Here is a 26,185-nt window from a genome sequence, read left to right as displayed (position 1 = left end):
CGGGTGGTACATCAGTTAAGATGGTCCAGCTCAGAAGGCTGATGGACCCAAATGATTTCCAGGTAGGGATATTCCTTTCAGCTCAACAGACAACTTTTTGTTGAAACCTTGGCTGATCATTGGATCTTTGATGGGACACAATTGCTCCTCAGCACCCTTTCTCTTAGAGCAGAGCCAGGTTTCTAGGGAACTGCCAGCCAAGAAATGAGTGAGATGACAGCTAGAGCAATGTTGGCAGAAAACGTGGACTGAATGAAGTAATGAACACAGGCTGGGGCCTATTTGAAGGCCATGTTGGAATGACAGAGAGGTACATTCCAAAGGGGTGTCACCTACCAGATAAACATTCTTTGATCAGCCTAGAACAGTAGCATCCAAAGTCAAGGACACTCCTACCTATTTCCTTCTTTCTTGGTCTCTTCTCACACCTATGCACATGCGCACATAAAACTTAAGACACATGCAGCACACCCTTCATGCCATCAGAAGTTCCTTGCTACAGAACTAGCTAGTAGGACAGCTACCCAAACACCACAATAAAGGCTTAATTGCCCCAATTCCATAAAGAATTCTGAGAATCATACAAAATCAAGGGCTGACCAAGGCAATGGATAACTTCTTAAACCACACAAGCAGCCAGTCGCTTCTGCCGCCTAAAGGAACCCAATACAATTTCCTGGCAGCTAGTAAAGCCCATCTTCCGTGTTACATCTTTCCTATATGATATAACCCTGCCTGAACCACATAATTATCTCAGGAGAAACAAACAAACACTTGCATTATGCTCATTAAGACACTGCAGCCAACGAATGTTTTCATACCCAGATATCATTTCTATTTATTTTAAATAAGCATATTTATAAAAGATGAGGCATTTTTAAAAGCAATACCAACAAGCAGAATGTTTTCCCCATTAATGCATAGGAATCCATTACGTATTTTCATTAGAGCAAGTACATATATACCAATGCAGCAGAAATGATAAACACCCTCATAACTCTTCTACTGAAAGACAGAATTATAGGAAAGGAAAGTACAACATGTTCTGTTAAGTAATGATATTAAGCCACTACTGGGTTTCAAGCAATCTCACAAAAAGATAGATGCTTTTCCCTAGAGATGTCCTTGAAAGAATAAAAATGATTGAAATAATACACACAATAATATGAACTCCAGATATATTATTACATGTCTTTACATATAAACTGTAAATGGCACACAGCTTTTAATTATTATTATATGATTTCAATGATTATTCAAAAGTATCTTTAAAATAGGTATATAATGTTATTATTTATTAGTGTGCATTCAGCCTCAGAAAGTAAGACTAATTTAGACTCCATAAAATATTATATAATTAACTCAAGCCTAAAAAAGAAGCTGGAAAGACTAAAGAAATTAGGTGATACCAGTTCCAAACTGCCATCTCAAATAGTCAAGGCACTGATTGTCCAGCGCTTGCACGTATGTTTGAGTGTCAGAGGTCTTTATTTTCTATTTTCTGTCTTCATTTATTTGTTCAACATCTCAGTTTCCAGCACTACCCCTAATTTTCTCACTTGTACCTTGAACAGCTCTGCCCACAAATCCTTAGTCTTGCTGTATGTTCATATATCTTTCAAAGATTAGCTCCTATTTTCCTTTCTTTCTTGCTCTTAACTGCCTTGCCTGATCTCCTGGACTTTGCCCTTGGTCTCAGAGTGACAAGCACGCACACGTTTTCTCTTTCCTCACCATGTGTCTGGAATGCCTGCAAGAATCCAGTGGCAAACAAACTCATCTGCTCACTCTCCTTGAACTCGTAAAAAACAAAGCCACACACACCAATTCCATAATTTAATATACTATATTGCATTATATGGGACTGCAGGTGGCGCAGTGGTTTAAACCGCTGTGCTGCTGGGCTGGTTGATGGAAAGGTCGCCAGTTCGAATCTGCACAATGGGGTGAGTTCCCATTGCTCTGTCCCAGCTCCTGCCAACCCTGCAGTTCGAAACCATGCAAATGCAAGTAGATGAAAAGGTACCACTTTGGTGGGCAGGTAACAGCGTTCCATGCATTTCAGTGTTTAGTCATGCCGGCCACATGACCACGGAGACTGTCTGCGGACAACGCTGGCTCCCTCGGCTAGGAAACGGAGATGAGCATGGCCCCCTAGAGTCAGGCATGACTGGACTTCATGTCAAGGGGAAACCTTTTCCTTTACCTTTTATTGCATTATATTAAAAAGTTATATGTTCAAACACTATATATATATGTGAGCCGCCCCGAGGCTTCGGCGAATGGGGTGGCACAGAAGTCTCCTAAATAAATAAATATAGGTATAGGTATAACATACACAATAATTTCTATCATTGCTCTGTGAGAAAGATATGCTCGGAACAAACCTCCTCTTGCTGAAAGTTAAATTTACTGCTCTGGAAGTTGTATACCTGAACCTATGCATCTCACTCACTCACAAATTAAGTCACGTTGATAGGACATACACCTTGAAAACCCGGAGCGGTCCCTGGAGTATCAGGTGGAGGCAGTGGTGAGGAGTGCTTTGAGTCCTTACCTGGATGAACGATGCCTAGTAATGGTGACCGATGCCCTGGTAACTTCCCGACTGGACTATTGTAACACACTCTACGTGGGGCTGCCCTTGAAGATGGACTGGACACTTCAATAGGTTCAGAATAGAGTTGCCAGGATGTTAACAAGGGCCGGCAGGTATGCACATATAACACCGGTCCTGTACCATCTACACTGGCCAGCAACTGAAGTCTGAGCTGACCAATTTAAGGTGCTGGTGATGACATGTAAAGCCCCTGAACAGCTTAGGACCTGGGTATCTGAAGGACATATCCTTTCCTATGTGCCTTCATGCCCCTTAAGACCTGGTGCAGAGGTCCTTTTCTGGGAGCCCTCCTTGAAGGACTCCAAGATCAGAGCCCTGTCTAGATTCCCTACTTTACAGAGGGGGTGACAAATGGCAGAGAGGATTTTGGGAACTGCAGGACTTCACAGGATTGTGCCCTAAGTTATACAGCGGTACCTTGACTCACGAACTTAATCCATTCCATGACTCTGGTCATGACCCAAATTGGTTGTGAGCCAAGTCAAATTTCCCCATAAGATTCAATGTAAATAAGGTTAATCTGTTCTGCAATGTGAAGCAAAGTGACAACAAGGAACAACGCAGCCATCTCCCCGCCACACCCCGAGCAGGAGCGCAGCCATCTCCCCACCCACCCCCAGCACGACTGGGATCGCGCCCACCATCCCTGCACACGCCCGTCATCCCGGCGCGCTGTGGGGGAAAGACAGGCATGAACGCGGGCACGCTCGGGGGCGGGGGGGCAGACTGGCAGGAACACAGACACACTCGGGGGGGGGAGATGACTGCGATCGTGATGTGAAGAGAGATGGCCGAGATTGCAGTTGCGCTCATGCAGGAAAGATGGGCGCGATTTCGGCCATCTACCCCCCCACACCCCCAGCACAATCGTGGCCATCTCCCCACTCGACCTGATTTGGTTGTGAATTGAGGCATTTGTGAGCCGAGGTAGCACTGTATTTAAAACAAAAACGGCGACCTGCAGGACTGCAGAAACTACTGTTTCTAATGCACTATGTTGTATGATCCAAGATACAAAATGAGCAGGAAGCTACTGACAATATTTGATTTAAAATTCATTTTTAATTCAATGTTTTAACTTTGGCATTTTGAGAATCAGTTCCTGTTTAATAATTCACATCCAAAAATTTGTCTTCTAACTTATGCTTATACAGGCAGTTACATTTGAAAAACAATTTCTATTTAACATTTTTCATAAATGTAATTAATACCAGATATATGCCAAGCTTGTGTCTTGAGAACTTAGCATAGGGTGGTGAACCTGTTGTCCTGATGATACCTGAATTTAGACCTCTCTTCTGTATGTATTTTTGATGTTGCTGCTGGGAAAACATGCCTTTCAAATGAGTTAACATTGGTGAACAGCATAGCTATATAGCCTTTGGATCACAGGATTACCTTGCCAATTATTAGTAATTTTATAATTAATATACACATAGAAAGTTATATATAATTCTATAATTATATTTATTTATTTAAAGTTTGTATATGCAGTCCCCATTGCTACATAGCCTCGGGACAACTCACATCAATTATATTATGCATTATATTCATACAAGTAATAATATATTATTATATACCAATTATATATGATTATATATTAATAATATGTTAATTGTATAACTATAACATTGAAACTTATTAAATTTTGAGATCAAATTATTCCTGATAAAACTGTACTGCAAAGGGCAGAAATACTGCAAGAAAAAATCCTGTAAACAATAAAATTAAAAGTAATGCAATACAAAATAATACACTGTATAATTATTTTTCTAAGTCATTCCAGTTCTTCATTAGCATTTTTGCAACCATCGTATACCACAGGAAAACACAATAAAGTAAGTACTGCACAAAAGTGGAAGAGAAAAGATAAAGGTAGAGACACTGGTTGACATAACGCCATTAAGCTTCAGTTGGGACCCCGGCATGGAATAGGGTGGCTTTGCTCCCTGCGATGGTCCTTATCCTGATCAGGTCCTCTCCACCTGTAATTTTCCCTGCCCAAATGTGCAATGAGCTAATGGGTCACTTTTCAGCAAATAAACGTGCAGGCTTTGGGGTCTGATCTAAAAACTTGTATATCCTTTGTTAGACTTATATTTCATATTAGTTTATATTCCGTGTTAGTTTGCTCCTCAAATAAAATAAAACATAAGCTTTAATCTTGTTCATAAAGGCTATTTAATAAAAATAAATAAACCCTGAACATACCCAGTTTTAGCAAATCTAATAACAATTTTACCTTTCTGCTTCAACAGTTTCAAAATATAATGCCACGAAACTCCTGCTACACAGTCGTTGTTGTTGTTAGTTGCGAAGTTGTGTCTAACCCATCTTGACCCCATGGACAACATTCCTCCAGGCCTTCCTGCCCTCCACCATCCCCTGGAGTCCACTTAAGCTCACACCAACTGCTTCAGTGACTCAACTAGCCACCTCATTCTCTGCCGTCCTTTTCTTCTTTTGCCATCTATTGTTCCCAGCATTAGGCTTTTCTCCAGGAAGTACTTCCTTCTCATTAGGTGGCCAAAGTATTTGAGTTTCATCTTCAGGATCTGGCCTCTAAAGAGCAGTCAGGGTTGATCTTCTCTAGGACTGACCAGTTTAATCGCCTTGCAGTCCAAGGGACTCATAGGAGTCTCCTCCAGCACCACAATTCAAAGGCCTCAATCCTTCGGTGCTCAGCCTTCCTTATGGTGCAGCTTTCACAGCCATACATTGTAACTGGGAAAACCATAGCCTTGACTACACGCACTTTTGTAGGCAGGGTGATGTCTCTGCTTTTTAGTATGCTGTCTAGATTTGCTACAGCTTTCCTCCCCAGGAGCAAGCGTCTTTTAATTTCTTGGCTGCAGTCCCCGTCTGTGGTGAACTTGGAGCCCAGGAAAATAAAATCTGTCACTACCTCCATTTCTTCCCCATCTATTTGCCAGGAAGTGAGAGGATCGGATGCCATGATCTTAGTTTTCTTAATGTTGAGTTTCAAGTCAACTTTTGCTCCTTCACCCACATCAAGAGGCTCTTTCGTTCTTCTTCACTTTCTGCCATGAGAGTGGTATCATCTGCAGATCTGAGGTTATTGATATTTCTCCCAGCAATCTTAATTCCAACTGGTGATTCATCTAGCCCCGCCTTTCTCATGATGTGCTCTGCATATAAGTTAAATAGGCAGGACGACAGTATACAGCCTTGCCAAACTCCTTTTTCAATTTTGAACCAATCAGTGGTTCCGTGTCCAGTTCTCACTGTTGCTTCTTGAGCAGCATATAGGTTTCTCGAGCTATGCAAGCCCCTTCGCCATGACAAGACAGTGATCCATGAAGGAGCTACACAGTACTACAAGCTAAATGTGACCTTCGTAGGACTCAGTAGTACTACAGACCTTCTGCTTCCAAAAGAAAAGAAAATAGGAGCATGGCAGGAGCAAGCATGTTTCCTACCCCTGGTCTACATCAGGGATGGCCAACCGATGGCTCATGGGCAATATGTGGTCCCACAGGGAGAGGTTTGTGGCTCCCTCTGAGTTACCTGTTGCTACAGCATAGCTCCCACTGCTGCTTCACCTCCAGATTCCTGCAATTAGCCTGGGAGACAAGGTGCATGCTCTTTCTGCACACTGTGTTCAGCAGCTGGGAATGCACTGCCCAAGCATTTCCAATTTTAGTGGCATCTGCAGCAGTGATGGACTGCACCCCAGAAGTTTTTGTGGAGAAGGTAGACCACAGAACCTCCTACAGTTTCCTTCTTTATGCATTCAGGGGAAGAGTAGGTCCCTTGATATTTTACATGTAAATTATGTACATAGGCTTGTCAGGCAGTACCAACAGTTGGTTCTTGCCTTATCATATTTAGCCTTACTTGCAATACCGAGGGTGGTAGTTATGAGAGGAGTTATGTTTGCATACATAAATCATCAAAACCTGACCAAAACAACACTAGTTTTAGTTCTACTGTTCCGTGTCAATGGTTTATCCTTATAGCCCCAGATGCAGAGAAAACTAGATCTCGCTGGAGCCACCTGCTAAAATTCTCTAATTTATGACTATTCACACTGAGAAATGAGATCTCAGCCTTCATGATTAGAGAGATAATTTTAGGAAAATAGGTATTTGTGAATATATTTGAGATAGCCATTTTCACAGGTTGCAAGAGTTTTTGCAAATGAGCCTCTCTGGAGGGTACTCTGAATTCTCAATTAGCAAAGTTTATCAGCATAATACTTTCACCTTTATTTACTATTTCAATGGTGCCATGTTGCTGAACAAAACCAAGGTTCATAATGTTTTTAGTGAAGAAATGTGCTTCCACTCCAGCCTTCTTCTGCTATATTGTCAAATGGCTTGCGGGGCAAAAGATAGCTCCCTATCTATTCCTCTGTCTTGGGATACTTCATTAATTTCTGGCTTGCTGCACCTACACAGCTTCTTTTCTTCTTATCTTTCAGTCATACTGCTAAGGGAAAACAAATCCTTGAGGGCTAGAATGGAAGCATTATTATTCTCACAAGGCCATGACCTTCCTCAGCAGATTGGAACATTATCTACCTTCCCTGACATTAATGTGATGTTTGGCACAGGGGAAAAATTAAATTCTATCTGTCCCTTCAGTGACAGCAATTTCTAATTTATTCTATCTTCACAAGAGAGAACATATATAGAATTATAATCAACCTTTAAAAAAGGAAGTGCAACTATTCTCTGATTTTGAAGTGGGAGCTCTACCCTGTTCTGCTTCTCACTTAGAATGTACCTTCATGTTGAAGCTAAAGAAAGACAAAGTTGAGTAAGTGTATCTGAAGCGTCCAAGAAGCTTTCAAGTCCTAAAAATAAATTCTATACTAAAGGGGGGATTATGGGGAAGAAGGAGCTGAAAAGAACAATATTCTCATTCAGTTCACCAGTAAAATTCAGTACTTAGTCCATTTCCTTTTCATGACAGTTGAGTAATTCTGTCTTAACTCCATTCATGATCATTAATAATTGCAACCAAATCCTTCCAGAGCTGAAATGTAACCCATCATATACGCAACATAATTGATTGGTTCTATTATTTTTATATCTGCTTTATTTTGCAGAATGATTATGTTTTCTCGTAATTCATACCTTCCATTCCACAAAGAGGAAAGATAGTTTCAACATAGCGTAGAAAGGTCACAGCTGAAACAATATTCAAGTACTGTGAATAAATAATGATAATGGAAACTAGAGAAGCAGCTAAATACATGATGGAAGAACCAAAATGCAGAGTTGGCCTATGAGGAAACAAGAACTAGAGTTGCAAGAGCTGAACTCATAAACAAAGGATTCCTCAAATGCCAACACATTCTAATTCTTCAATTTTTGTTCCTATCAAATGTACTGGATTTTTAGATTTTTACATTGCTGCTGGTTTTGCTTTTTTATTGTAGTTTTAAACTTTTGAAAAAGTTTATCACATTTTATGATGTTATGGTTTTAACTGTTGTGAACTATTAAAGAGTGCTTCAGCTGCTGAGCTGCATAGAAATGTATAAAGTAAATAAATAATGGAATAAAGTAAGAAGGCTTCTGTATAATGTAGAGAGGCAGAGAAAAATCTTTCTCGTCCATCTCACATTCACACAGGGTCGTTCTATTTCTTTTTCACCTTAATCTTTTCAAAACAACCCTCAAATTGCCTAATTTAATGCATATTCAAGTGTGCATTTTCTCTCAACATATTATTTAAATGTGTGCTTGGATACATTAAAGGTTAAAAACTATGTCTCAAAATTCAGAATACTATTAAGTGTTGGGCAGTGACATTATAATATGCACTTTAGTCTAAGAAGTACAGATCAAGACGTTTCAAGGATTTTGAAGGATTGAATTCCTCAAGCATCTCTACATATGAATACCCAAGCTGTCTACAGGGCACTGCTCTGGGAAACCCACAAGCCACAGAAGCTAATGATGAGTGTAATCTCAAAGTGTGTCAGATCAAGCTCGGCTCAGCTACCTGATCCAACTGAGCTACAACTTTCCTGACTCTGCATAATGGGCATACCCTGCTAAATGAATTTATTTTTGTTAAATTGTAATCATATTAGCTTATAGAAGAGAACAGATACAGGTACTCAGCCTAAACTTTAGATCTGTCTGGGGATGATATTAATGGTTATTAATTCTGAGAGCTAAATGGAACTTCCACCTTGACAAGCAGTATTTACCTGCAAACCAGGTTCTTGAAGAGGAGAAAGCAAACAGTAAGGAAGAGCTTTGGTCTTTATGCCATGTGTTGGGTTTTTCAAAATTATCTGGCTAGCCACTGTTTGGAAAAGCAGACTAGAAGACTTTTGGTCCCATCCAGCAAAATCTGCTGCCGAGCATCTCCAGAAATGGTTGGATTAACTAAGATGCTGCAAAGTTTCCTTGCTCCCAAAACTCAGGAGAATCCCAGGCACAGCAGAGATCCCCACAGCACTATGGTAAGATTTTATTTTAATGCAAATCATTGTTTGCCAAAATGTTCAGACACAGAAATAACCATGCTGGCATGTTTTGGGGAAACAAAAGGTAGGAATGGTAGGGAATTTTCCACACTCCAATTTGCATTAAGTACCAATTGCAAATTAAAATAAAACGAATAAATAAAAATAAGACTTTTGTTGGGATTGGAGATCTCAAGTTATGAGTTATGGATTATTTCATGACTAAACATCTCTGCCTATTATCTGTTATCTAGCAATAGGACCATGCTGCATCAGAGATCACCAATGCCTATGATGAACTGCGCTTTACTTGGTCTTGGAGGAGTTAAATATATTTCATTTCATGGAATAGAACCAAGGCTTTCCACATTCCAAGCAATAACATTTTAATCAGAGTGTACTATCTTTACAGCTTAGCCATTTGCATGTTTGGAAGAGCTATCTTGTTCAGATCAAATATATTTCGTATATATCTGATCTGACTTAATATAGTTTGAACTATGCTACTCTGGCGATTGCATTTGTTTTTATATATTTTAAATGCAAACACAATGAACAATTATTGCTAATTATTGTATTACTTGATGTTCTTACTCTTTGTCTTGTTTATAAAGCATCTGCTGGTTATGTGCAATTAAGGCCACCAACTCACGTTGATAAATCTTATGTGAATTTGAAAGGAACTTGTTTCTACATGGTTATATACTTAGCTCCGCATTGCTTATACAGGAGTATCTAGAAAATATATTTACTCATTTATTTGCTATTTGTTTATTACATTTTATGCTGCCCAATAGCCTGAAGGCTCTCTTAATACAGGCATTAAACTCTGCAAATTACAGCTTTTACAATCCTGAAGAGCTGTGAAAATACATTTATTTTCTGACTGGAATCAAAACTGATTTCTTTTGTTAGCAATTGTGCAACATCCCATCAGTACAGAAAATGGAATGTCATCATGAGAGTGCCCTCACAAATGGATGATAGCAGGTCCTCCTGTGTATGCTACCAATGGCTAAGGGGTGGTAATGAACTGAGGTCAGAAGTTGGCATGTCCAGATAGGTGCTTCATTAATTATAATATTCTCTCAGAAAATATTTTTCAATGGACCCCTAGATATAAATTGCTCCTTACAGCAGTAATTGGGCCTTTTCTCTACTACACATAGTTGGGTGGCAAAAAAAGAGGAAATCACCAGAAATGGTTACCAGTTCTCATAATATCTGTGTGTGCTATCTAGATCACTAGATAGACAAACAATTTAAAATAATTACAGATAGCAAAACTTGAGCTTGTTGAGGTTTCTTGAGTCTTTCAAACCTCAGTCCCACTCATGTTTGTCTTAGATTGCAAGATTGTTTTTCTTCTTCTTGTGTGAAAATCATAAAGTAGCTGGATATGCATTCCTAAGTAAAATTCTATTGAATGAAGCACACTTGTGTACAAATGTTTTAAAGGAACACATTTCCTCTCATGTATGCAGTTTTAAAATGTATTATAGTAGCATTGTAAGTTCAGGAATGTTGACTGCCAGTTGTACTTGCATTCTAGGTGAGGAGATGCAAATAAGGTAAATTCTGATCATTGATTAACTGAAGAAGTTTTCACACCTTCCTAATTACTATAATTTAAACAGAACTACATCTCACTATAGAGCAGACTCGGACATGATGTGGCCTCTTCAGACTGCTGTAGAGATTCTGACTGTTGATGGACAACCTTAAGGGTCCTACCTATGGTTCTCTACCTTTAAATCAGACTTGGACTGGAAACCCATTCAAACAGAGGACTTGCCCCTTACAGCTTTTTCCAAGAGTGGACTGTTCTCTGAAAAATAGGGCACATGGCCACCCATAGTATATCACAGTAACATCCTACTAACACGCTGCTTATCTTCCATGCCAGTATTTTGCTATATAGTCTAGTTGATTTTTCCCCTTTTTTAGAAAATGGTTAAGATATATATTATTTCTCTCTATATATGTGTGTGTGTGTGTGTGTGTGTGTGCGCGCGTGTGCGTGCGTGTGTATAATATACCTTTATATTATTTTTTTCTCCGTATACTTCCAGAGCATTCATATACACTAAATGAGAAAATAGTACTTGGGGGTATGAGAGACATACACTGCGAGGCAGTGCCCATATTGGAATGGATTAAAGCTAGCTGGCAATGTGTTGCTCAAAGGATAAATGAGAAGAATATTCTACAGTAAAGTATCCTACAAAAATAAAGTAAAATGTACTAAAAGAGTTACTTCAGCCATTTAATTTTTCAGCAGTTTAGGAACATGAAACTGAGAAATCCAAAATATGTCTTGCATTTCCTCTAAGATTGCCTAATTGATCGTGAAACATTACATACTGCTATTAATTCACTTACTGAAGCACAGTGCCTGAAATTAGGGATGTCATTGCAAATTCCTTTCATTTTTGACAAGGAAATACTGAAGCCGCTGAACATTGTGTCAATAATAATAATTTTACAGAAAGGAGTTCAGCATGGAAGAAAGAAATATCCACACATCATAAATCTAAAATGCATAATGACATAAAGTTTAGAAAAGACAGACACTGTATATGTCCCACTTAAGGCAAACTAAAAGCTTTAAGTACAGCAAGTCCAGGGATAAAAAGATTATATTATATCTCTGCCACAGAACCTACTGCTGAGTTCATGCCTGGTTTCCTGAACTGTAGTTCCAAAAGGCTTTAGAGAGCACGATTCTGTTTGCAAGTAAGGTACACATTTCTCATGCACCTTATTTCCCTGAAAAATTACAGTGAAATTTGCAGTAGTCATTTCAGTAGCAAGGGATCATCTATTAGGACTCACATGAAGCCATATGTACCTATAAGTACCCACCCAGGCTTACACCAGGATAGTCACCAGGATCACCCGAAGTTATTCCTGATATAATGGCCTTCCATTAGTCTTTACATAAATAAAATATTTTTCTAATTATCACAGATGGATTCCTACTCCCAAAGATCATATTTTAAGCAAAAAGTTAGGAAACCATTCAAGTGCATTTTTTTCCTCCTAAAATATTGATGGTACAAGTGTTTTGAAGCAAGTTCTTTACTTCAAGCATAAGTCTTCCTGATTGTAATCCAGTAAACATTTTCCACAGAGAAGTAAAAAACATTAATTTCTATAAGAGTGCCAAGACTGATATTCTCTTTCTAAAGAAATGCCAAAATGACAGAGTAACAAAAGATACCTTTTGAACTGGTCTCCCTGTGTATTGTATTTTGGAAATGATCTGTTCACTAAAACGACTTTATTCCTACTGTAAAATTAGTCATTTTGTAATGGGCACTGGATATTTTAAAAAAAATACATTTAAACATCCATGAAGTTATTGACAGATAGTTCTTTTCCCTAGCAGATTACTAATCTGAAATCAGTTTTCCACTGAGCAGAAAATATGGAACTATATATGTTATAATGTGTTCATACTGAATTGTAAAATTAAATCATAAGAATGGTATAAAAAGCCAGAATTCTGTAATAAACATTGTACATGTTTCTTGTGGCATAAACTCTGTAATCCCTAGATTCGGTTTATTGAATGTGTTTAAACTGATAGCATGTAATTTGGAATAAGCATGTAATAAATATTCACATACTTATTTAAATGCTATTACTTAAACTACAACCGAATGAACTAGTGGCACAATCAGTGGCTGTGAAAGATAAACCTTAAGTGAAATAGGTTCAAAAATATTGTTTTCAATATTTTCTTAAGAAGGGTCACAATAACTCTGCATGCTGATTCCTTCTATAATTAATATAGACTGGGTGTCCAATGCAGGATTCAGGTCATACAGGAAAGACTGAGAAATCAACTGTAAAGTAATACTACTCCTACCACCTACTAGGCTTTCTCTTTAGCCAGAAATTATGTTCAGTCAAGGAACAGGTCATTGCAGCTTCGTAAGCCTCTAAGAGGACAGCTTGGATCAGATCTGGTTTTGAGGTGGGCTACATGCTAAACAGAAAGCAATATGAAATTGCAACAGGGAAAAAGGCAGGTTGCATACCTGCAACTGCTGTTCGTCAAGTGGTCATCTGAGCATTCACATATATTTGGCTGCTGCACCTGCTTGGTGCCACATTTGGGAAGATTCCTCTAGCAAAGCCTAGAATTTTTGGTGGGAGTGTTATCAGGATGGCATGAGTGTACTTGTTCCTCATTTTCATTATGGTCCTCGTGATGAGGAGGAATGGAGGAAAGGCATGGAAGATTGTTCTCATTCATGTAATGAGGAAGTCATCCCTGATGGATTCTTGCTGATCCCTGCTCTGGACAGTGAGGAAGGGGAGGGCTTTGAAAATGGGAATGAGGGAGATCAGAGAGTGGAGATCAGAAGTAATGAGAAAGACAACATTGTGAAGGGAGTGAAGAGTAAAAAATGAGGGTTTGTGAGGAAAGGCTGAGGAAATTGAAAGCTAGAGATCCCAATGCACTGCAAATGGCAGTCGAAAGCACACTGAGGAAATGGCAGGAGGTAGTCTATTTATATAATGTGGAAGAGGGACAGGGCTCCCACCAAAAATTCTAGGGCTAACTATAGGAAACTTCCTCAATATGGCACTGCACAGGCGCACAGAGACCACAACAAAGAACTAACAGAAACTGAGTCCTCTAAGGGATTATTTATTATTTATTTATTTATTTATTTATTAAAACATTTTTATGCCGCCCCATTTGCCGAAGCCTCGGGGCGGCTTACAACAATAAGTTAAAAAATAATTAGGTTAAAAATACAAAAATACCAATATAAAATAAGCCGCCCTGGCCAGATAAAATCCAATAATATTAACAGTTAAAATGCCGCTTAAATAAAAAGGTCTTCGCCTGGTGCCGAAAAACAAATAACGACGGCACCAGGCGGACCTCTCTGGGGAGCGCATTCCATAACTTAGGCGCCACCGCAGAGAAAGCGCTCCTCCGAGTACCCACCCTCCTAATTTCTTTCACGGAGGGTTCCCAGAGAAGGGCCTCTCCCGCCGATCTCAAGGGGCGGCCGGGCATATATGAATGTAAGTGCTCCTTCAGGGATTAACAAAAGAAGCACTGAACAATTTCCTGCTGACCACAAAAGAGCTTTGGTTGATGGAATTTCTGCAAAAGAAAGCCAGGCAAGCTGGATAGTGGAATGATCCAGTAAGGCACTTCTTATCCTTCCATGCAAGTGAAGGACACAGTCTTTGTCAGTGTAGACAAAGAATTGTAATATTATTTTAGAACGCAAATGTCAAGTAACACTTTAAATCCTTTGCTTCTGGATCAACGGAGAAATAGTTAAGAAGACATACTGGTCTACAAAGAAGCATTTGGCATTACTTCTGTAAACTGTTTTGAGAACTTAATGGTAATCAAACAGTATAAAAGTGCTTTAGGTACATAAATAATCTCTCCCTTTTCTGAAATAGGGAAACTTCTGAAGGGCAGCTAAAGCTCAAGCTAACTCTGGTTAGAAAAAGGCAATGGGTTAGGAAAACCATATGATTAAACAATCCAAAATGAAACAAGTGATGCTATCAGAAGATGGGATCCCCCTGGTTGAAAAGCTGGGGAAGAACAAAGGTCAATTACAAATAGTGCTGTTGGAAATGATGCATCTAGATCAAAGCCGAAAGGAAGTCTACTTGCTGACATGCAAAGAGGTGAACCCTTTCTGATGCTAAACAATACATAAACTGGAACATGGAACGTGAGAAATATGAATCAAGACAACCTGGAAACTGTGAGCAGGAAATGGAATGGCTAAACATTGCAGTACTTGCATTGAGTGCACTAAAGTAGACTGGAATGGGGCATTTTCAATTTGACAAACACAAAGTGTTTTACTCCAGAAATGACAAACTCAGAAGAAATGGAATGGCTCTAATACTAAGCAAGATGTAGCACAAGCTGTCAGAGGCTGTAATGCAAAATGCAACTGAATCATATCAATCAGAATTTGTGGAAAATCTGTCAACATAACCATCATTCCAGTCTACACTTGTAACAACAGTGGCTGAAGAAGAGATTGAAAACTTTTACGCAGAATTCCTAGGCATCTTGGTATATATATCAATATATTTTAACTATTTGTACTAAGCAGGAAAAGCACATTTCAATAATGTGTGTGTACATGAAATAAGTTCATACAAAATTCTGCATTGCAGAACTATATTCATACTGACTATGACCACTGAAAAGTGACAAGACTGCCATCTTTTATTTATTTTATGTATTTATTTAAAACATTTTTATGCTGCCCCCATCACAACGAAGCCTCGGGGTGGCTCACAACAGAAGCAGTTCAGAAGCAGTTTAGGTTCCCTTACAGTTCAGACCTATACATGGTTACTTGAAAGTAAATGCCACTGAGTTTAATCTGTTAACTTACTTGCATCTAAATGAACATATGCATTTTCTGTTAGAACAATGTTCTAACAGATGAACATTGGGCCTCCTTGGGCCAAGGATGTTCCTTGGGCCTCAGTAGGCAGCCTGCAAATGATTTCAGCCTATATTTAATAGAAGCAAATTTACCCTCCTTATAATTGCCATTTCCCAAAGTCTGTTAGCTTAGTTCACTTAATCAGTGCACTCGATTATTTCTTTCTGCAATGCATTTTAGTTGCTTCACATAAATATTGCACAAGGTAATATAATTCTTCTTAGAGCTATGAATTACACCTAACTGAATTGTTGCGGAACTTTCTTTTAATCTATATTGTTCATTGCTCAAATGATTATTTATACTTCTTTCTAAAAGTACTTAATTTTCATATAGTGCCATGCTGTACATACAACAGTCACCTTCAGTCCACAATCTTCCCTATAGTTCATGTGTCCTGCCTCACCTAGTGATATTTCTTAAATCTACTGAATACAATACTAGTAAGATTATCTCAGTGTTATATAAAAAAGAAAAATGTAAACTTATAGGCAAAAGACCATATTAATAATAATTGCCCACTTACAGTTCTTGTTTCCCATTCTTCTATATAAATACTGTACTAAATTAATGTTTAGGACCTGATGGATTTGATCCAAGTCCACTGAAGTAATGGGATAGTTAAGCCATAGCTAATTTATTGTCCATTAATTTCAATGGGACCCAAGTGTGAGTAACTTGCTCTGGATCCAACCATATATAATTTTGATATAATGCAGCCTTTTAGTAATCCTTTATATTATGTGAAAAAACATGCACAATTTTAAAGAAATGATCTAAAGTGAAAACAACCTGTGGGCATCCATGGATCTGATGAGGGCTTTACCAAAGTGTTCACTTGATCCCAGTTAAGGTCATCATCATCAGACTGACTATATCCACATGATGCAAATGGTTCATCAAATGAACAGCCACCTGTAAAGACAAAAATATATGTTAAAATGGTATAGATAAGCTATAGTCCAAAGCCCACTGAAAATCTGCCTTCAAATCTATGCTATTTGGTACATTTCCCCCAAAGAACCCAGCATAACTCACTATCTCCAAAGACCCCAGCATTATAGCTGTCCAGCTTTAATTGCAAGTACGTTATAGTTTACCAGTGTCAGGCAAAAATTAAATGAGCAACGCAATCATACAGATTCCCTTACCTAAGCCAGGAATCCTGAACACAATAAGAGGCATTCTGCCATGTGAACCGCTAGCTTTGCTCATTCCTGTGAGGGCAAAGGCCTAATGCCAGTTCAGAAAATCCCCGAAGTCAGCAGAATACCACTGGGAATTCATAGTTAATGCACACTGTGCATATGAGACTGCCTATGTGCACATGACGTGTCAGAATGGGGACATAAACACTGGATACCTGGATGGGGGAAAGTGTCTTACTAGCCTGGAGATGGGCAAACAATGTACATAACTTTATCTGCCAGGACACTGTACCTCTGCACTGGATGCCATGGGCCATTCTCTGCCTGGCTGCTGGACAGTTCTGGCACACCTCCATGCCCTTTCTATGCACCAGGATCGTATCTTCAAATCATATATTGTCCAAGATGTACAAAGGTATTCCCTAGTTAGCAGTACTACTAGACTCGTAAAACTTCAAAAGTACAGTATTATGACCCTACTAGCTTCTCTCATGCATCAAGACCCTCAAAACTTAATCTGAAAACAAATCTGGAAGCGTTAAAAGAAAAGAAAGCATAATAGAACATATCCAAAAAGAACCCACAGTCAACAGAAATAAATTTGCACAAATGTGGTTTTATTATGTCAACAAATGTCCTGTTGAGAATAATCTACCCTTATCACTTTCATTCCAATGTTCAACCAAGTTCCGCAATCACTCTGTTTAAGGTTATGACAAAATCCATTTCTGGCACAGCAGGGTCCCCCACTGCCCCACATTTCCACAGTAAATCATACTTTTTCTTTCAATTTAAAGAAAGATGGAACTTTTTAGCTTTTGATGATTTACTAGCTACAAATACATTGATTGTGAAATTTCTATCATGCACTGAGAATGTTTACTTTAAATGTCCCAACAGTTGCTTCTGACTGCAGTTTGTATCCCATTGATTCAGAAGCTAACAACTAAAATTTCCATTCAGTTTTTCTGAAGTGTGTTACACTAGCATTAATGTCAATAAACAGTATATATAAGCAGTCTATATATTAGAAAGATTTTTCAGCCATACAGTGGGTTGGATTCAAAGTTGTGCTACTGGTGGTAGAGGAACAGGGTAGGGTAGTGATCTTTGCCTATTTCTTCTCTCCAGAGCCTTCTGTGCCTCGGAAAACACTGCTCTAGAGGTTTGGGAGAGATGTTCTGAACCTGCATGAGAGGTGATAGAGGGGACAATAGAAGGAAGGGGTAATTGCCAAGTTGTCCTTCCGCTACCACCACCATCGTCCAGAATGATGCCTCCACTGGGTCCCAGAGCATTCTACAAAGGGAGAGCACTCATTGGTTCGCAGAACGGGCAACCTGGATCCAGCCCAGTGTTGATACATTATAGAAAGTTTCTTTATCCACACTGATATATCATACATTCTTTAAAACTCATATATCTGCAAAATTAATGAGAACTCCTGTTTTCTTCTTTGATTTCTAACCTCCACCTGTACTCCAATTGTTTAAAGAGCACATCATTATCTTCTTGGGAATTCAAAAGCAGATTATACATTCTATGCATCTACATGAAATAAGTTAAGTGCATCTTACCTAATTTTTGAGATAAGAAAAGCATACTTTCAACATAATACTAGTACTCTCTGGGCATACTATTTTTCTACTGCTTCTTCAAAAGGAAAGTTATTTGCTTCAACTAATCCGTTGAATCTATATAAATTCCCCAACTCCCGTAAGGCAAAGTTTCCTAAGAACTGAACTCTTTTTCTGTATTATACATTGATAGATTCATTCCACATTACAGAGCCCTGCCTCCTCCTGCTGCTTGGATTATAATGAAGTCTCCCTGGCAGCTGTCCAGGAAGGAATCTTGGCGATCTTCACACTCCTGCCTGGAGAAAGGGCCTGCCAAACAGCAATAAGCAAAACATAAGAGACACGCTCCTAAATCGCCTGGGGACCCTGCAGATCCAGGTAGAGCTGTATCTCATGCCACCTGAATGTTAGAGGGTCAGGCTGGATGCTCGATAGCTGCAGTCCTGGTAGAACACAGACATTCTTCACACAGTCCCCCAATCACATTTTGTTTTAAACTGCTTGAAAGTGATTGATGCTAAAATGAGTATCTTAAGCAATATGCTGTAATTGGTCTCTGCTCAAAGGAACCCAGTGGGAATAAAATGTTACCAGACACTCTGGCTAAAACAGGAAAAGGGATTGCCAGGAGGATTATGCTTGCATATTAATATTCCTAATGTGAGAGACATGAAAAATATATAATCTGGGAGATAGCCATTAATCATTTAATTTTTTTACATGCACCCAAACACGTTCATGTTGTCTTAAATACCACCATCTGTTTTCCTTTATTATGAACTGCGCAAACATGCTGTGAATGCCCGAGTGGCACAAAGATAGGTCATCTTCACACAGTTCTAAATGGTGTTTAAGTAAGAGTCTTATTCATTATCTCCAAACATTATCTCAGGGAAATTAGCATCCCTGGACAGTGCAGCTTTCTGCAACACTCTTGCCTGTACTACCCTCAATTAAAAATTCAACTGCAGCTGAAGACTCATTAAAAAACTCAGCATACTTACTCAGTTTTCACCTTGAAAACAGCATATAATTTATCTCATACATGAAGACTGCATGCAGAAATCAAATAGATCTGTTCAACAGAGAACAGATTCTTCATTGTACCTTGCGACTGCAGAGTTTAGAATATGCAGGGAAATTAATGACTTTTCCATCAAACTAAAAACTTTTTGCAAATCATAGAATTGTAGAGTTGGAAGGGACCATAAAGGCCATCGGGTCCAACCCCTGCTGTTCAAAAATCAAGAACGATGCATAGGAAATTAACAATTCATAATCACCACTATCAACCTTGTTGACCAGGTAATTTATGTTGTAATTAAACCAAAAGATATTGTGCAAGTCAAGACCATCCTTATAATTAGAGGCGATCAGGCCCTAAGTCAAGGGTTTCTGCTAGTCTTTGCAGGGCTGGGTGAGTGACTCATGTGAGTCCTTCTGCTGCGCTCAAGCAAGGTTTGTTGCTTGTGCACCTACCATGAATGCAATTCCCACAACCTCTGCATTCATACAGGAGCTCACCTTGCTGAAAGCAAAATGCCACCTCATGGTTGCCCACTGCTTTGCTTAGGCAGATGGGTCCTTTGATGTATGACTGGGATCAACTTATTAATAAAAGCTTTCACTGAAATAGGTAAGTTACTGACCTACTTGGAAACTCCTTTGTGTGTAGATTTTTTGGCAAACCAATCTATAATGGGTGCTTGTTGCTATTACAGTCTAACACGTCAAAGATGTTTTCCAGATATCTTTAGCTCATGGATAACTGTCTGGCACATTCAAGTTTAACAGTTTCACTTGCTGGTGCAGCTGCTACAAAATGTCAATGAAGTCTCAAAATATCTTCATAAATATTTTGTAAGGAAAGACTTAGTCACTGCTAATCCCCGTTCATTAATGTAAACATTTTTTTTAAAGATTACCTTTCAATGTTAAATCAAATTACCTTACAAATTACATTTTACCTTATCAAATTACATTTCCATGTTAATTATATTAGTTTTGCTTCATAGTGAATTTCACTTTTTAGCAGATTATACTTTATTTAGTATTCCTAGTATATAGGGAAGGTAAATTGGAGAATGTTAAAAAAAAAACCCTAAAATTTCTGGGACATACTATTGGATAAAAGTGGTTCAGGTGAGGTGAGACATGCATTCCTTTGTGGAATCTGCCCACCAACTAAGAAACTCACCTACTTCATCCCAGTCTGCTGGTAATAATGCAGATCACACATTACTCTCATCCCTAATCCTAGGAAGATGATAAAATAGCTTCATCACTGAACACTAGAGATAACCATACCATTGGCCACAAACATGTTCTGGCAATCTTCTGCTAGTCACATGACAGACAGACAGACAGACTTTATTGCAGTCAAAGACCAGCTCCATTAAATAAATACATAGATTTACATAGATTTAAATACATAGTAAACTTTTTAAAAAGCATTTTAAAAGTCATTTTTTCAATCCTCCCATTACCTCCTGTTCTCTGGATGAGATGCTGACAGTTAAAAAACTAAAATGCCATACAAACCTTAAAAATACAATATACTAAAGGTAAACTACACATCAATTACTTTCATATGACACCGACATTGACTTTTAACTCTAGTGTAAAAGTGTACATAGCCCTGATTTGTTCTGAGAATACAGCCCCCTGGGAGGGGAAGATTAAAGAGCCACCCCCACTGGTTGGATTTTTAGGAAGAACAGGTTCCCATTTGTGTCCACGGAGGCTATTTTACTTTTTTAACTGCCATGCATGTGTGTTTGTGTGTCTGTGTGTGTGTGTGATTTCCCCCCTCCTGATGTGCTGCAGTCACAATCTGAATCAGGGTCATACACTCCTATTAGAATAAAAAGCAAAGAGAGGAAAAGCTTGATGCATTCAATAAACTAAAGTATCACTGGATCCTCAGTCTATTTTGAGATCACATGGAATCTCATTACAGCAGGTATGATGATTTTTTTCATGCTCAGTTTTATTCCTTTTACCTCTTTGAATCAAGTGGTTTCAAATAACTGTAATGTAAACAGTTTCTAAGAAACATATCAATATCAAAACAAGGTACAGAACATATTTTAACATAAGGAAAAGAAGGGTGAAGGGAAACAGTGGTGGGCAGGGGGTTAGATCAGCAGCTCTGGCAGATTTCACAGGCACTGGACAAAATCCCTAGAAGACCTAGAAATGCTTGTTTCCAGAAGGAGGCAGACCAGCAGAGCTCCCATATAGAAGTTCTGCTTGCCTGCTTTCTCCAGGAATGAACATTTTAACTTCATTTGGATTGTCCCAGTAGTGATAAATTGCTATTGCACAAGCAGTGGAGGCGCCCTGCACAATTAAATTAAGGAGGCACAGCCATTCTGTCCAGTTCTGCCCCATGGCCAAACTGATCTCTGAACAATACACCCCCAGCCCCAAAGGCCCACTTGAGCCTATCTAAACCAGAGACAAACATCAAGAATGCAGGTAGATAAAAACATATGAATTGAAAACATTCACCACGTATAACAAAGAGATGGACTCTTGATCAAAGTCGTATGCTTCTGCCAGATTTGCCAGCAAAAGCAGAAATAAAATAAAAACTGCATTAGTATGAAAGAAATGAGAATCAAAGGATTATATGAAGAATATTTTTGTGGCCAAAGGAATGAAAGCTGTGAAAATTATTAATAAGCTCAGGTACATGCTGTAATCAAGAAGTTGAGCTATACTATCTAGGACTGAACACCAGATGGAAACATTTTTAGATCAACACCACATATATACCCATATGCTTTCTATTACTATTTCTAAAGCGACTATTGCAAATAATTCTTAGGCATTTTAATATCAACCCATCTCACATGCACTCACTATCTTATTTAGGTTTATTTAGATATACAACTGACTCCAGTTTATAGCCATCGGTTTGATGGGTTAATAAAAGCTGTATTACTGAATATGACAGATATATCCATATCCCTAAAAGACTTTCCAGCATCTTAGTATATCAGATAAAAGTTGTGCAGGACAACATTTATGAAGGACAAAAAGACTACAAAACTCTTAACAAAGACAACAGAAAAAAATAACATGAAGGGGAGTAAGATTAAAGAAAACCAGTGCCCTTCCAAGGACTGAAATGTATTTGACAAGACTAAACTGTTGAAGAGGGGCAGCAGCAGCTGTGCCTCATGTCTCATTCATTCATTTAAAAATGCTTCTCCCATCGTTTGGTCTAGTAAACCTCTCAATCCACAATATAAAAGAAATCAAAACATTCATTAAAGTAGCCTAAAACCACAGACCAAAAACAATTTGCACACATTCCGTGCAATTCAATATCCAGTTAGTCAGCATTAAGGCTGGCAGCTTCCAGGCAGAGTAGCCAGATAGCTCTCCTTAGGGTGCCATGACTGAGAAGACCCAGTCTCACGAGCCAGTGTGGTGTAGTGGTTAAGAGTATGGGACTGGGACTCAGATGATCTGGGTTCTAGTCCCCGCTCAGCCATGAAGCCAACTGGGTGACTTTGGGCCAGTCACAGACTCTCAGCCCAACCTACCTCACAGGGTTGTTGTTGTGGGGATAAGATGGAGGAGAATGATGTAAGCTGCCTTGAGCCCTTTGTAGGAAAAAGGCAGGATATAAATCGAAAAATAAATAAATAAATAAATAAAATGTACTCTTGTGGCAAACATCTCCCAGAATTTCTTAAGTCTTAATTTCTTAGCTGCTGATTTCTTCATCAGCTAAGAAATTAGCAGAACCCTCCAAAACTCTGGGTCACCCTTCTCACCAGTTTCAAGGGGGATGAAAAATTGCTGAGGAGATAGAATAGACCTCTGAGGAATCCATGCCAGAGAATCCAAGAGGCCAAGCAGTTTTCCCTAGGCACTACCTGCCATCCAAGTAAAAGTGGATCCACTGCAATTCAGTACTCCCTGATCCCAGCTCAGGCAGTCATTTTAAGAGGATACCATGGCTGATGCTATCAAAAGCTGCAGAGAGATGCAGGGACGTCCCTCTATTCCTTTCCTGCCATTAGTCATCCTGGCACTAAAAATATATTCCTAGCCAGAAAATGTCAGGTGACCAAAGTGAATTGTCATGGAATTTTATTAGGGGCAGAGATAAGAAACATGCCAATCATTTGAGGGAATGGAATTAAACTTTAAGTGAAAAGAGCTATAACACGTTTATTTATTTAAACCATTTCTATGCCGCCCCATTCGCAAAAAGCCTCAGGGCGGCTTACAACAACAATAATTAGACTTTAAAAACCGAACATATCTTGGCACGTACATAAAAACCCAATAATACAGTCAATAAATTAACAATTAAGATAACTTTTAAATAAAAAGGTCTTAGCCTGGTGCCAAAAAACAAATAACGACGGCGCCAGGTGGACCTCTCTGGGGAGCGCATTCCATAGGTGGGGTGCCACCACAGAGGAGGCCCTCCTCCGGGTACTCACCCTCCTAATATCTTTCACGGGGGGTTCCAGGAGAAGGGCCTCTGCTACCGATCTCAAGGGGCGGCAGGGCATATATGGACGCAAGCACTCCTTTAGATAACCAGGTCCCAAGCCATTGAGGGCTTTATAGGTGATAACCAACACCTTGAATTGGGCCCGGACTTCAATGGGGAGCCAGTGAAGCTGATGGAGGACTGGGGTTATATGAGAACAACGCCCAGTCCCCATCAGCAACCTGGCACTTCTGTTTTGTATCAATTGAAGTATCCGGACCGTCTTCAAGGGTAGCCCCACGTAGAGTGCATTACAGAAGTCTAATTATATAGAAGTCTTATTTTATATTATTTTATATTGTTAATTCGTTTTATATTTTTAGTGTATTATATTTTAATTGATGTTTTGTGAGCTGCCCCGAGGCTTCAGTGAATGGGACGGCATAGAAATTTTCTAAATAAATAAATAATCGGGGAGTTACCAATGCATGTGTCACTGTTGCCAGGCAATCGTTCTCCAGATAGGGACGCAGCTGATGGATCAGCCGAAGCTAACATCTCCTTACCAGACCAGACCTCTTCCCATTGCTATACTGCATGCCACCCATCACTGATTGGCCTCCCCTCCCATTTCCCCATACTTGGCTCCATATTCTCCCTCCCTGGCTCATATTCAGCTTCTGTGAAGGGGAAACTAATCCCATTCCACATGCCAGGACTATGAACACAAATAAGCAATCAACCAGGTGTTTTGGGACATTAGGGGATGGCCTTACCCTCAAGGCCCCAAAGCAGTGCCTATCCCCAAGGATAACTCCTTTTTGTGCCTTCCTCTTTCAGGGTGTTACCACTGGGGCATTGCCAACCCATTTTGGGCTAGTAGATGAAGGCCTTCAAAGACTCAAATCCAGCTGGCAAATGTTTACCTCCAGCCTTTAAGGAAGTCTCCCTCCTCTTGCTGAAGCTGGAAGCTTCATTCAAGTCAGAAACTTCAACCCAGCCAACAAATTTCAACCCAGATAAGAGGCTAACAAGATGATAACAAACCTGGCAAGAGAATACAGACACTGGCAAGGGCACAAACTCAACTTTTCATCTTTGCTTTAGGGTGTCCTAATTTGCATGTTTTGTAACCTTCCAACTTTAGAGCTCCAGATTCCTTACAGAAGTGATTGACTTGCAAAGTGATACAAAGCATACTAGAAATGCTATTCCTAGACAGAATCTGCCAACAAAGATGCAAGCAACTTTGAATAGCAAAGAAGAACAGCAAGTTGGTTTAGGCATGGCCACCACTGCACACACAATGTATAATGTATGCACTTCTATATGCCTGTATTGAATAATGTCTGATTCCCATAATCTTTCCACCCAGTTTTTCCAAGTATAAGGGCTGTAGGAATTGTTGTTGTTTTCCTATGCATATGTCTCTTGCATACTAGGAGGTGCAAATATACCATTTTTAGTGATTGCTATTTTCAGCGGCTTGTTCAAGACCTTACAGACAAGGCAGATGGCATGTACCGTATTTTTTGCTCTATAAGATGCACTTTTCCCCCCCTCAAAAGTAAGGGGAAATGTCTGTGCATCTTATAGAGTGAATATGTGTGTGCAGTAAGTCTGTCAGATGTGCAGCCCATGGGGAAGTGATGGAGAATGTGCCTGTGATTATGTGCCCATTTGATTCAGAATATTTTTTTTCTTGTTTTCCTCCTCTAAAAACTAGGTGCGTCTTATGGTCAGGTGCATCTTATAGAGCGAAAAATACGGTATATATTTTTATATGCAATATACCTTTCCCTGCATTTGCTAGGGAATATAAAACAAGTAAGGCCAAAGTTTCCATTTAGGCACTGTAGGTTAAAATCCATGCTTACCTATTCATTACAATAGTAGGTAAATTACCTGTTAATGACAAGTAGTTCCCAGGTGATTATACAGATAATTACAAAAGTGTTATCTGTTAACAGAGTTCATTAACTTATATTCCCTAATTATTCAAGAAATTGTGATGTTAGATTGAGGCATATTAGCTCTTTAAAGTGAACATTCCCCAAATTACTGATTTGCATGTACAAAACAGAAAGCAACTAATAGAAGAATCCTGTAGCCCTCCAGACAATGTGCAGAGCCTTAGAATTTTTTTTTGCACTCACAGGCCTGACATCCAAAAACAGCTTGGATACTGGAACTGGGACTCCATGCTTGGAGTACCCTTCCCACCACGGGTCAGTCCAGAAAAAACTGCCAGAAAAGGTGTTTAGGGGATGTCCCAAGAGTATATTGTTCTATATTTGTTTTGCATTATAAACAAAATCAACTAAGAAAGAGATTACATTCTATACCTCTAGAAGACATTTCAGTGAGGAATCCGACAGTATTTATCTTCCCCTGATATAACAACTTATCAGCAGATCCTCCACCTTCATACTCCTCAAGTTAAAAGCTACAAGTAATACTGGTGCAGTTG

At 39.2% G+C, this 26,185-nt stretch overlaps 1 protein-coding gene across 19 annotated transcripts in view; it reads right to left on the bottom strand.

Annotated features, from left to right (window-relative positions):
- Positions 1-26,185, bottom strand: part of PTPRM (protein tyrosine phosphatase receptor type M) — a 504,993-nt gene that overhangs the window by 356,583 nt on the left and 122,225 nt on the right. For all 19 annotated transcript variants that reach the window (XM_044426600.1, XM_044426602.1, XM_044426601.1 and 16 more), the window contains exon 2: positions 16,319-16,441. In XM_044426600.1, the coding sequence (XP_044282535.1) occupies positions 16,319-16,441 (123 nt within the window). The remainder of the gene's footprint in view (positions 1-16,318; positions 16,442-26,185) is intronic.

This window comes from Varanus komodoensis, unplaced genomic scaffold (genome assembly GCF_004798865.1).
Source record: "Varanus komodoensis strain SLA01 unplaced genomic scaffold, ASM479886v1 scaffold17, whole genome shotgun sequence".
In the NCBI taxonomy this organism is placed as follows: Eukaryota; Metazoa; Chordata; class Lepidosauria; order Squamata; family Varanidae; genus Varanus; species Varanus komodoensis.
The sequence above is the reverse complement of the archived record's forward strand: the minus strand, read 5'-3'. Positions and strand labels throughout refer to the sequence as shown.